This window comes from Amblyomma americanum, chromosome 8 (assembly GCF_052857255.1).
Source record: "Amblyomma americanum isolate KBUSLIRL-KWMA chromosome 8, ASM5285725v1, whole genome shotgun sequence".
Taxonomy (NCBI): Eukaryota; Metazoa; Arthropoda; class Arachnida; order Ixodida; family Ixodidae; genus Amblyomma; species Amblyomma americanum.
The window spans coordinates 19,295,744-19,309,393 of record NC_135504.1 but is presented as its reverse complement, the minus strand read 5'-3'; the positions used below and the strand labels follow the sequence as shown (position 1 = coordinate 19,309,393).

The following is a 13,650-nucleotide window of genomic DNA, read 5'->3' as shown; positions in this document are numbered from 1 at the left end:
GGCAGTCGAACGCAGTGTAAACGCGTGAAAATTATGTCGCATTTGCACCCAAAAATGCCTGAGTAGTGCTGCTTCGGACCCTTGGGGCATTTTACGCCTCCCTAAATAATAGCGTCGCACCAAGTAAAACAATGACCACCGTTTAAGCAAATAATTTAATCACAGACGATTTGGATATGCACACGTCGCACGCACATGAAGCGTTTCATACAGCCAAGCGTTTCAATGCTTCATAGGAAACATAGGGCATGAAATGGCCAAACTGCTGTGTCCAAAATGCTGAGTTCCGCTGCAATGCTGGCCGAAAGGCTAGCGAGAAGGCCTAAGACGTCTCATGGAGTTCATGGAACACTTCCGCAGTCACTGCACTCATCTACACATGCTTTCATTCGCACTGCATCGAGTCTTCTTCGGCATCGTCCGCTTCGTTCTCGGCTTCCTCTTCGGCTGCTGGCGGAAGCGTGCGTTCAACCAGGTCTAGGATCGTCTGCACGTCGTCTTCGGAAAGGCGTTCCTCGCTCTCCTCAATGAGCAGTTGGATCTCGACGGCGGTCGTCGGCCTGTGGTTAATGAGCTGGAGCTTCTCTATCTTCGTTAGCTTGAACGGTAGCGCAGAAAGCTGCTGGAGAAAGACCTCGATGTGTTCGTCCGTCTGTCTGGCGCACGCCGTTTGCTCGAGGTAAGTGATCGTCTCGTACGACACGGTGGCAAGATTGGGCACCGTCCGCGCAGCCTTACCGCTTCCCGACGACTTCTTGTCGCTCTGCAACTCCTTGAGCAGCTTGAGCACTTCATAATTGCTGAGAAACGCGGAGCTTTCCTTAATTATCTTCATCGCGCGTCAGGTTACGAGCAGCTTTGGCCACAAACGTCATAAACCGCATAGGCACTGGCCCATAGCGATAGACTGGTTAGTCTAGCCGGCCATGCACAACTTGTACAATCTTTGGATTGATTTGGATTGGATTGGATTTTTTTGCTGTTGTGTTCAAGTTGATAGCGTAGATGTCTGGTCGTTAAAATTACTTTTAAACCTGTTTAAAGATTCAAGAACTAGTAAAATCTAGGGGGTAATGCAGTAATCGTAGAGTTTCAATAGTGGTAGCCGTTCAACGAAACGCTTCAAAGTCACTACGACGTTTGGCACCGCGAAGCTTGAATTTCTACAGCTGTGCTTGTTCTGCAGTAGCAAATTTTATGTCCTCTTACGATGTTTCGCGCTTGGATTTAATATACGGAGTGGTAACAGTTCTCAGTAGTTCTCTGAGGTTGTACTTTTTATCAACCTGACGCCGAAAACCCTCCGAACGCCAACATATCACTCGGGTTCACATTATCTGGAGGGTAAAATTTCTACTCTGAACGCTGAGTTAAAAAAGCAAGATAACTAAAGACAACACGCTTTGTCACTCGCAATGTTTGTAAATGTTGTTTCAACGCCGCCTGAGAACTTTTGGCTTTGATTTCCCCGACTATGAGAAGTTGTGGAGTTTTCGCTATAATCGTGGTCAAATTGATGGCGAAAAAAAAAAAACTCCATTGCTTTCAATGAATACTTTAATCTGTTTTCACGCAAGACAGTGATATCCTCCATGATTAAAAACGTTTTTATCTCCTATTCATGATGTCGTTATTAAGTATATTGAATATGCTTTTGAAACATGATGGGAAAAAGTCATGCGGGCCAGACAACATTCCTAATGTTTTTTCGAGGAGGTATGTATATTAGGTCGCTAAGTGCTTTGACAACTTGCAAACTCCTAGACCATTTAATTTGTAGTCACATATGTAAATTTTTCGAAAAAAAAAAGAATTTTTCACTGAACCTATCGCAGTTGCAGAAAAAATTTTTCAACATGCACTCAACTTGTTGAATCTGTGCGCAACAGTTAAATATTTTCCTCGCCAAAGTGTTACCGCGTATTTCGTTATGCAAAGCGTTTACCAAATTCACAGGTTACTTCTTTACAAATTAAGTAAACTTAACAATGACTTAAATGTACTACGATGCATTGAATGCCTTTTGTCTAACTGCTTTCAGTACGTGCTGCCTAACGGGTTTAACTCATCATCGTTTCCGGTGACATCCGGCGTCCCACAAGGTTCTGTCGTCGTTCCTTTGTTGTTCCTTATATGCGTTAGCGACTTGCCCAACAATGTTACATCTTCAATACGACTCTTTGCGGACGACTGTGGGGTTTACAGTGAGATAAAAATACTTATGACGTTGCATTACTCCAGGCAGGCAGACCTGTCTCTAATAAGTGTCCGCAAGGGCAAATGGCGCTTAACACGACTAAATGCAAATTTATGCGCTTTTCGTGTCGCTGCAATTTATGTCCCGTTCTCTATTCTATTTGTCTTTCTCTCTTGACACCCATAGCACCTTACAAATATCTCGGCGTCATTCTAAAGTCAAATCTAACTTGGCAGGCAGGCGTCACATATGTCATATCTTGTCCGCTAACCGCATGCTTGGATATCTTAAACGTAATTTTCACTTACCACCGGCGCCTGCCTAGTCTTCTTTTATACAAGTCACTTGTCCGTTCAAGATTAGAATATGCTAACTCAGTATGGGACCCTCTCACTAACTCTCTTATTGACGCCTTGGAAGCAGTACAGGACCGATCATTGTAGAACACATTATTAGCAAGATGCTTAGTTTGAACGTTAAAGTGAAGTTTACAATACAACATGCAACGTTTTTTTTTTAATCTTTAACATTAGCGTAATGTTTCTGCAACTTCTTCAATAATCTTCTAAGATTATTGCAATGTTTGCTGCCGCCTTCAACTAATTGGCCATAAAACCGAGAGCTTCCAGCGTGCTATTATCTCACAATGTCTGCTTTCCTGATAGTGTAACAGCCTTCCAAAGCGTCGGGTCACATCAGGACCCAATTTCCGCGGCGACCGAACAATCTCTGGTGCTGCTTGTATACATGGCGGGTAACAGCGCAACAAAGGCGGTACAAAGGCAAGACAAGCGCTGACTAGCAACTCAGTTTATTGAAGAACGAAAAGTGGTACTATATAGTGAATGTAAACAATAAAATATAAAAAACAGAAATAAGAACAAAATGATAAACAACCTATGCCACGTGCAAGTCATGATATTGAATTTCCTTGGCACTTAAGGTCACAGAAGGATTGCTGATGCGCTTTTCATCAAGATTATGGATGTGATTTACTTCCATGATTTCGCGCGTCACCTTGTTCTTATGATAGAACAGCACTGCTGCCTTCTTGTACAGCGGTTCGGATTTGCATTTTTTTGCAGCGAAACTTCGTCCCAGGAGCCGGGCCATCTTTTTCTGATTTTATTTCTTTCATGTTTTTTTTTTCTTTTTCGTGCTTGCACTTGCACCTAGCGCAATGAGCGGGAACATGGCAAAGAGGGACATCTTTTCTTGCGCATTCGTGCTCCAGTATCCACTTGCTCAGGCATCTGCCTGTTTGCCCAACATACCGCACTTGAAGCGTATCTGATATACAAGTTCAAAGAAGGTCGGTTACCAGGTACGACATGTGTGGCCCTGGACGTGCGACATGCCATCCTTGTAAGAGACTAGCAGCCAGTCTTCTTTTCTCCTTTCTCTCATTGGAGTTACCGCTCTTAACACTTTTAAGCAGCTTTTCTGAAGGCCTAGAGATGATACGATCTGGGTAACCGTTAGCGCGTAACCTGCACACTTGCGCAGTAATGCTGTCAGCAATCCTTTCGTGACACGACTTTATCAGTGCAGATTTCAGGCACGATAGTGCTGTTCCTTCTTTGATTAGCTTGGAGTGACCCTATGAAAAGATCAACAACGGTTTTGCAGACTTCGGTCGATAACTCGGGTCACTCGGTCGGGTCACTCCAAGCTTGTACCACTGTACAAGAAGGCAGTAGTGCTGTTCCATCATAAGAACAATGTGACGCGCGAAATCATGGAAGCATATCACATCCATAATCTTGGAGAAAAGTGAATCAGCAGTCCTTCCGTGACATTAAGTGACAAGGAAATTCAATATCTTGAATTGCACGTGGCATAGGTTGTTTACCCTTTTGTCGTTTTTTTTCTATTTTTATATGTTATTGTTTACGTTCACTATATATTACCACTTTTCGTCCTTCAATAAACTCAATTGCTAGTCAGCGCTTGTCTTGCATTTGTACCGCCTTTGTTGCGCTGTTCGCCCACCGTAAATGCTTACCAACTCGCACAAATCTCAGCTGCGTGTATACTTTCCAGACAAACAAGTGACGTGGCACTTGCACATATGCACCAGCCTGGGGAAACTCGGCGCCCATCCAGCACCGAGATAGGACGAAGCCCAAAAACGGAGGCAGATAAAAGAGGAAACAGGCACTCCTCGCCCCCCGAGAAACCAAAGGCCCGCGGCAGCCGTGACCTCAGCTTTGGGGTGCGTGCCTCATAAGATAGCAGATAATGTAGTCGTCTGGGTTGCTGCAGACGAGCGGAGATTTGGCGAGACTCTGTCCCGCAGCAGACGACGCGGCGTCCCAGGCGCTGGTCGGATGACACTTGTTTTTCCGTGACGTCGTTCGATACCACGACCTCGACTGACCAGACTAGTAAACCTCCCTCCTCGCCTCTCCTCTTTCTCAATCTTGCCGGGCCCCCTAGACTCCCCAAGAGTGACGTCAGCCGACACCCTCTAATTGCTGAAGCCCCGGAATTCCGGTCGGGCTAGCCTCCTCTCCCGGTCTCCGAGCGGTCGCGTGAGCCGCGAGAAAGTGCCTGCCGAAGTGCAGTCGTCTGCGACGCAAGGAGTTGTCTGCGGCGTCCCGTCTTTTAGCGAGTGAATTCGACTTGCCCCGCTTCGAGGTCGACTCAAAGCTCGTCGCTCCTGTTTCGGTGCAGGTTCTGAAAATGGTGAGTGGGGCGGCGATTTGTCGAATATCTACTTTTTTAATGCAGAAATGCACCCTATTCCGTTCGAGCTAGATTTTCGCTGCAAAACTTTCCCGGCCGTATTGCTAGGGGGATAGGTTTCCTACGTTGTCCAGGTGACGTAAGAAGAGGTAGGATTAGTACGCGGCGAGAAAGACGACAGAGTTGATAACATGCATAGGAGTCGATCCCCAGTGTGGTTGTGCGCCATTTGTTTGAATAATAATAATAATAATAATAATAATAATAATAATAATAATAATAATAATAATAATAATAATAATAATAATAATAATAATAACGACAACAACAACAACAACAATCGAAGCTCCCCTGAGAAGAAGGGTTGAGAAATGTCGCAGTACTCGCTGTAGATGTAAATGGGTATCTGCAGTACCCAGGGTTTCGCCAGTCTATTTCTTTTTTTTTTGTCGTTCCTATTCTACGTCGATAATTCCCCGAGTATTGTAACCGTGATGTGTGCATTTGTTATGGGAAATGCATCGAATTATGGTATCTGGAGATCCTCATAAGGTCGTGTGTTGTTTGAAGGCTTCTTGCCCAAATACCACGCAGTACGCATCGACAGTCGAAGAGGCCCCAGTCTGTATTCTGGGAGCCAACTCAGTTTATGTGACTGGCATTTTGAGACCCGCCGCGGTGGCTCAGTGGTTAGGGCGCTCGGCTACTGATCCGGAGCTCGCTGGTTCGAACCCGACCGCGGCGGCTGCGTTTTTATGAAGACAAAACGCTAAGGCGCTCGTGTGCTGTGCTATGTCAGTGCACGCTAAAGATTCCCAGGTGGTCGAAATTACTCCGGAGCCCTCCACTACGGCACCTCTTTCTTCTTTCACTCCCTCCTTTATCCCTTCCCTTACGGCGTGGCTCAGCTGTCCAACGATATATGAGATAGATACTACGCCATTTCCTTTCCCCCAAGCCAATTATTATTATTATTATTATTATTATTATTATTATTATTATTATTATTATTATTATTATTATTATTATTATTATTATTATTATTATACGGCAATGCCTGCATAAGCTGAATTCATCACTGTATACGACCTTCCCACTAATAGCTTTGACTGTTTCGATGTTGTTGCCACGGGCGGTTTACGTTAAGTCTCGCCGCTATATTTGGCATTGCGCTTGTTGCATTTATAATTCTCTAGGCTCGTTCTCTTTACCATTACAAAAGCTGTCCCTTGAAGTAGCACATTATTCATACAAGCTGCGTATATGTACCGTGTCAATCTTTATATCGAACTCTACATTTCACTTGCGATCGTTGTCGGCGACTGTATACTGACGGCTCAGTGGTGACGGCGCTGTGGTAGAAAACGCAAAGGTTGCGCGGGTTCGACTCCTGCAATGATGATCGCATTTCGATGGAAGGAGCAAAATGCGAGCACACTGATGCTGCGAGATTTGGGCGCACCTAATTAAAGCGCACAGGTGGCCGAAACGGATCCAGATCATTTCACTGTGACCTGGCTACTGCAGTGTGTTCTTTCGCAACGTTAAGAGTGAATTATTAATTAGCCATGAGCAAAAGCAAGGGTGTCAGAACGCCGCAGGTGACACTGTTTCTCGATTGGGAGCTGAATGCGCAGCTTTGTCAGCCATTGCATCACGCGTTGCCATTTATGCGAATTAAGGTGTTTTATGAGAACGAAAGGAAAGGCGCAGTAATGATCGCGTTATCGTTGAGCTCCTTGCACAAGCCTATTATGGCACTCATTCTCATGTAATGCCCACACAAGAGGACCCCTTACGGGTACTATGAATGAATGAACGAATGACACTAAACATGCACTGCTTTGTGAAGTGAGCTCCAAGCACATATAGTGCGTTGAATTTCGTAAGGAGCTCGACTGTACACTGCCGGCAACACTTCAAACATTTTTTAGCGAAGTGTGTTTATTAAGCCTTTTCTCCGTCTGTGGTCTGCCAGTCGCAGTTTCCCAACTGCTAACTTGGTCGATGAAAATAAAGTTTATCGTCCTCCTCATTTTAAACTGTGCATAACCCACAGCGGGGGTTTGTGGCAGGGCTTGGCCTTTGAGTTTCAAAGAACTAAATGGAATGAATATCAACTCACTGACTTTTAACGAGCTGTATCGTCTTGCCATCGCTGTCTTTATAAGCGTGCATTGCATGCATGTCCAAATACAACGTACATGTGACCACGTAGTTGAAAGAGTAGATGAACAGTGTTATTCAGGCGAGCCTAGGAGAAAAGAAAGAGGAAGAAGTGGCAGTAATTACATTAGGAACAGTAATAAGGAAGTACACCTGTAATTCATTTTTGAATATTTTCCAAATTTTGAAAGCCCCGTTGTCAGCGAAAGTGGCCTCTATTTCGTGACAAGGCTGTGCATTCAGCTCCCAATCGAGAAACAGTGTCGCCTGCGGCGTTCTCACGCTCTTGCTTCTGCTCATGGCTAATTAATAATTAGAAGTGCCATCATGATTACTAAGGTGAAGAAGAAGAAGAAGAAGAAGAAGAAGAAGAAGAAGAAGAAGAAGAAGAAGAAGAAGAAGAAGAAGAAGAAGAAAAGGAAGAAAAAGAAGAAAAAGAAGAAGAAGAAAAAGAAAAAAAAAGAAAAAGAAAAAGAAAGAAAAAAGAAGAAGAAGAAGAAGAAGAAGAAGAAGAAGAAGAAGAAGAAGAAGAAGAATCTAAAAGTTTATTTCCCCTTTTTAACGACCACTCCGGAAAGCACCTCATGGTGCCCTCCAGCGTTATTCCTGCCTTCAGGCACACCGGGGGGCTTGCCAAGCAGGTTAAGTAATCCGGCGATTGCGACGTTCCGCCCGGAATGTGCAGGGGAGGAGGAGGTTCCTGGAGATCGCCGATGGCGACGTTTTAGCTTTTGAAACACCGTAACAGACGTCACTTGAAGGAACACAGGGGACAAATTAAGTTCTAACGAAATACAGGCCACTTTCACTGACAACCGGGCTTTCAAAATTTGGAAAAGTTTCAAAAATGAATTACAGGTGTCACTATAGCCACTGGCCGTTTTTGCGAGCAATCTGAGGTGGCGCAAATGCTCTTCATCATCTTTTTTTTTTTTTTTCCTGGTGAAGGGGGGGGGGGGGGGACCACGTATCTCTGAGGCTGGGCCAGACCGTCATTCACTTTCAAACGGCTCTCACGGAGTCTTTCGTCACTGACGTCAGAAGTTGGGATCGGGTGGCGGGAAAAAAAATATAAGATTCCATTTTTAAACCCAGTCTTCTTGGCCATAATTACGCGATTTTTTCTTCCAAGTAAACGTCAGTTAACGTAGCCAAAATTAAGTTTAGAGAGCCAAAGAGTTTTTACTAAGCGTAAAAACTGAACGCAGTTGCCCTCAGTTGTGAAACACTTATCACTCCTAGAACGGCTTGATGTGTTTACTTTGGCCCTATCGCGCCCAGAACGGCACGATATAGAGCCGAAGCATACATCCACAAAATCGTCTGACCTTGGCAGCGTTGTGGCGCGTTGCTGTTTAGTGTCAGTTAAATTAACGTGGTCACCCTTCCGTTTCCCCACGACGCTTTCCTCAACTCTTCCGTCAAAAAGTTCTTTCGCACATTTCCGCTTATTTTACGGCCCGCCCCATGTTAGTTTTAGTGCCTCTTCTAGGTCTCTTCACACGGAACATGTTCAAAACGCTCTTCGGCCAATGCATGCGAATTCTTCGTGTTTGAAAAACATTGAGGCTATGTGCCACTCGAACGGAGAAAGGCCACGGGCATCCTTCCTATCTTCAGCGTCTGCTGACACAGGAAGGAGAAGGGGGGGGGGGGGGGGGGGGTGCAAGGTCTCTAGCTTTGCTGCGCAGATAAAGGAATGAAAGATAGTCCGCTACGTCGTAAGCACTCTGGGCTAAAAGGACAGAAAAAATGAACTTGACGGATTAACCGTCATTCTCCATGCGTGCGGAAAATCGTGATTTACGCCTGGCTGAGTGGTAGTGCTCTTGGTTTAATTTCTAAACAAAAAATGGGAATACGAAATCTTTAGTACCAAGTTATTAGTATCCGTGAATCACCACGGTGGAATTCGCTTGCATAGAATATATAACTCGTAATTGAATTTCTCCTCAAGTATAGTTTCGGTTTCGCTAGCAAAACTATGGTTGCTGCATCTAAAATAGGCTTGCAGCCCCCGCGGTGGCTCAGTGGTTATGGCGCTCGGCTGCTGACCCGAAAGACGCGGGCTCGATCCCTGCCGCGGCAGTTGAATTTCGATGAAGGCGAAATTCTAGAGGCTCGTGTTCTGTGCGATGTCAGTGCACGTTAAAGAACCCCAGGGGGTCGAAATTTACGGAGCCCTTCACTACGGCGTCCCTCATGCCTGAGTCGCTTTGGGACGTTAAACCCCCATAAACCATAAAGTAGGCTTGAGATCGCGTGAGGCGTACAAAAAGTGCGGCGTATATTCTCTTGGTCATCGTTTTAATTTGATCAAGCTTTTACTCTAGCCTGCTAAAGGAGCTAATAGCTATTACACTGCACGCTCTCGACCTGGCGTCTTGAATTCCTGTATCTGCTGCTGGCACTTGTACTTGCCAAAGCTGAAGGTTAGGAGCATTTATATATACGGGGCGCACTTTTTTTCCGCGTCATACTGTGAATTCTAACCTTGTTTTTGGTTTTATTTCAAGGGGATCGCTCTCAAAGTTTATTTTCCTCAGAGCTGGAATTTGCTTTCCTTCTCAAAAGTTGGCTACCGTGTAACGTCAGTTTTCATTTGAAAATGTCGTCCCTGACGTAATCAGAAACTGTTCGATAAAAACCACCAGCAATTATTAACATATTTTGTCATTAACATCCACATTATAGTTAACCATTACCTACGCGTGTAATGATTATAACATCCAACAGAGTCAATAGTTATTTAGATTGATTCGTGGCGAAGACAAATACTCGAACCACCTTCACTTAATACTAGTCGCCACTGCCAATCCTAGTACATTAAAGTCAACTTTAAACAATTCTTAACACAACTACTTTTTTACGCGTTTTCATTGTACATACCCACTCCGATCTAGAGTGCCTAAGTAGCCCTGAAAGTATAACAATTTCATATGTTCAAAACCTTTAACATCCTCATTCCCAGCAATAATTACGTTGTGTTGTCAAGAGATCTGGTGCATTTTATGAACGGCTTCGCAACAGCTCTCAGATGCAGTGGGTGATAGGCAACTTTCGTCAGGAAAAAGAACAAAAATACATAGAAGAAACGCAGCGCTCTTTACGTGAGGTATAAGGTAGATAACAGTGTTTGTACCAGCAGTAACAAAGTTGTCTACGCATCTTGACTAAACGCTGAAACGGAGCATCTGCGTTGCAGAAAAGGCGAGGAGGCAGTGGTTACATACTTCCGCCTTCGTTCTGACTGCTCGGAATGTTTCGCATAGCTTCCACAACATTGCATGGAACTGGTGAAGCACATTCTGCATGCCGAAGCTGCCGTTTGATTGCCGTAAGTTAGCATAGCATCGGCTAGTTAAGTCACAGGAGCTGTTGTCGGGCTGTCTGGTGATTGCGCTGCAACCACGGCACAAAAGAGGAGAACACGAGCATGAGCGTTCATTAGGCGATAATTACAGCAGGACAAATTTGTCTGAACATTGCAGAGACTGCACATGTCGTCCATGTCTTCATGAGATAAATATTCTTGGCAGGGGCAGTAGTGTCATTGCGCGAGAAATTTTGGAAGCGTTTTTTTTTATAAAGAACGATAGCAATTGTGTAAGTGATGTGTCAGTGACATTGTACAACAACAACAACAACAACAACAACAACAAAAACAACAACAACAACAATAATAATAATAATAATAATAATAATAATAATAATAATAATAATAATAATAATAATAATAATAATAATAATAATAATAATAATAATAATAATAATAATAATTTGTTTTGAGGGAAAAGAAATGGCGCAGTATCTGTCTCGTATATCGGCGGACACCTGAACCGCACCGTAAGGGAAGGCATAAAGGAGGGACTGAAAGAAGAAAGGAAGAAAGAGGTGCCGTAGTGGAGGGCTCCAGAATAATTTCGACCACCTGCGGATCTTTAACGTGCACTGACATCGCACAGCACACGGGGGCCTTAGCGTTTTTCCTCCATAAAAACGCAGCCGCCGGGGTCGGGTTCGAACCCGGGGACTCCGGATCAGTAGTCGAGCGCCTTAACCACTGAGCCACCGCGGCGGGTTTTTTGAGATCTGTCTTTTAAGATCTGTCTTTTAAGGAATGGTGAGTGCACACGTGTATCAGGGCTAAATAATAATAATAATTGGTTTTGGGGGAAAGTAAATGGCGCAGTATCTGTCTCATATATCGTTGGACACCTGAACCGCGCCGTAAGGGAAGGGATAAAGGAGGGAGTGAAAGAAGAAAGGAAGCCAGGGCTTGTCGTGAATGTACATTGCGCACATGCGCTGGTCTTGTCTATATTTAGAGGTACGGCCCCTGAATAAACCAGTTGATAGTTTGCGCTAGTCCTGTGCTATGTGTTCTCTTTTATGCTGTGGCTTTAGCGCAATATAGTTTAGTCACGTTTACTTACGTATATGTGCTCTCTTTTCTCTCTCTCTCATTGCAGACTACCTACACGGACAAGGGTCCCAAGGTGAGCCTCCTCATTCGCACTGTGAAGTTTGGCACGCCCTCAGTGCCACGAATTAAACTGAATGCTGGAAAATGCACGTTGGTCCTCGTTTGAACTCTTTAAAGGATATCGAATCTTTCAGAATTAAAGTGTCAACTGCCAAAAAAAGAAATGCAGAAGGCCTGTTGTTAAAGGTCCTCTTTTTTTCCCCTTTCACTGTCTACTCCCTTCCTTTCGTTCCCTCTAGCCGCAGCTCAGGTGCTTCAGGTTTAGATGGCAGAAGTTAGTAAATTTTGCTTCACTACATCATGCTTTCTTAGCTAACGGCATAGGTCGTCTGGTTAAGTCATCATATTCTATTGAACGATGCAAATGCTGCTCGCGACGTCTAGCGAACAGTTTTTGTGGTCGCACACCCTCCGCAGTGTCTCAGTGGTTACGGCGTTCGGCTGCTGTGCGACCGCTGAGGCGGAGAGCACGGGTTCCAATCCGGGCTATGTTAATAACGTTATAATATCATAGAATTGTAATAATAATACTATAATTACATAATAATTATATTCTTATAAGACGCCAATGCGGGCTGTGCAATGCCGGTGCATGTGAAAAGGAGGTGCAAATGAATCCTAAAGTCGCATTAGGTGTTTTAGAACTGCCTTAAGTGCGTGACTAGTTAAGACAGAAGACTTCCATGTACAGTCTTGGTCAAAAGTCTTCAGGCCAAAGGCTTTTCGCTTGAACAGCATAATGGAGCCATCACGGCACTAATAAAGACAAAAGGCCCTTGACATTCTAGGAGAAGGTTTCTACTCTGAGTAGAGCAGCTTGCTGCTCTACTAGTGCTTTGAGTGGTGCGCTACTTGGGGACTTCAAGGAGCATTCATTTCAGTACAAGGGAGCGCTGTGGCCTGAAGACTTTCGACTGGGTGTGTATACACAAGTTGCGGTATTGCTTGAGCGAACTTCTGCGATGTGACCGTGGGTAAATGCGTGTTTTCATGCCTGCGAAATGTGACACGGCTCAAAACTTTTTGGACGCGACGCTCGTTATCTAGGCAGCCTTGCGCGAGCGCACCATCCGTATGGCGTCATGTTATACGCTTTCTCGAGATTTCTCGCGCGCTCCCGTACGCGCCGAGATTCACGGCACTCCGACGAACCCGCTTGCAGCCTGACACCCGAAGCCACGGGGCAGCCAGACGACTCGTCGATAACAGATGCAGACGACGCCTGCTCGTGTGTCGTTTCATCTGCGTCCGGTCTGTTGCCAAGGGGCAGAGTTCTCAGGTCGTGTCAGTTGCGAAAGTGCCCATAGGGCCCCATGTGTTAAAAGTTGGAGTTCTGATTGGGCCAAACTTCGGGGTTAGCTGACGGCCGCGACACCTGTTGGCAGTAAAATAAACTTGATACGTGTTAAAAACTCCGAGGTGGTTGATAACCGCGCTATGACCGGCAACAAAATCAGTAAAACAGCAGTAGTAACCAAAACGGATACGTATATCAGCCCGAGAGAGGCATGAAAAGTTAAGATACATTAATTAATTAAAATGCATTAAAGATAGATTCATTAATTAAGCGACGCATTCAGCGCTTCTGAAGTTAATAACCATCAAAGGCTGCAGGTTGTGTTTGCCCCTCCCAGCTGACACCTTCGTCTGCTAATCTAACAGGCAAAAAGATTTGAACTACTTTATGAATATACGTGCTGATGAAGATGACGCTCTGTGCCCTAAATTCGGCCCACATAAATCAGGTTTTATATTAATCAGTACCACTGAGGAGCCAGTCACAATACAAGGGCATGACATACCCAAGTTGGGAGAGCGCAGACACCCCGGAGCATGCATAAATGAGGACAGGATGTACGCGGAAAAGCACGAGCAGTCTACTCGGGCCCAAGGGAAGAGAAATGCCCGGTGATGAAGCATAGAACTCTGGGGATACATTATGAGGAAAAAAAGAGTATGCAGTCATTTAGCACACTCCCTTTTATAAAAGAGAGTGCGGTCGAGGACTGCATACTCCCTTACTCGCAGATACAAGAAGACATAAAGCTATGCTTTCTAACCCCCGGGTTTGAGAGAGAAAGTTCAACCATGTGCGTTTTAGGAAGGAGACAGG

The 13,650-nt window shown here is 44.8% G+C and overlaps 2 protein-coding genes across 2 annotated transcripts in view; one reads left to right on the top strand and one right to left on the bottom strand.

Moving 5' to 3' along the window:
• Positions 1-137: 137 nt before the first annotated feature.
• LOC144101028 (DNA-directed RNA polymerase III subunit RPC9-like) lies at positions 138-933 on the bottom strand. The gene has a single exon (XM_077634026.1). The coding sequence runs from the start codon at positions 833-835 to the stop codon at positions 386-388; it is 450 nt and encodes a 149-aa protein (XP_077490152.1). The 5' UTR covers positions 836-933; the 3' UTR covers positions 138-385.
• Positions 934-4,741: 3,808 nt separating this feature from the next.
• The window catches only part of Hpd (4-hydroxyphenylpyruvate dioxygenase), a 29,309-nt gene continuing 20,400 nt past the window's right edge, over positions 4,742-13,650 (top strand). The window contains exons 1-2 of the mRNA XM_077634028.1: positions 4,742-4,885; positions 11,524-11,550. Coding sequence (XP_077490154.1) covers positions 4,883-4,885; positions 11,524-11,550 — 30 coding nt within the window. The 5' untranslated portion in view covers positions 4,742-4,882. The remainder of the gene's footprint in view (positions 4,886-11,523; positions 11,551-13,650) is intronic.

Bases quoted from the DNA above. Each gene is read 5' to 3' on its own strand.
- LOC144101028 (XM_077634026.1), bottom strand. From the start codon at position 835: ATGAAGATAATTAAGGAAAGCTCCGCGTTTCTCAGCAATTATGAAGTG.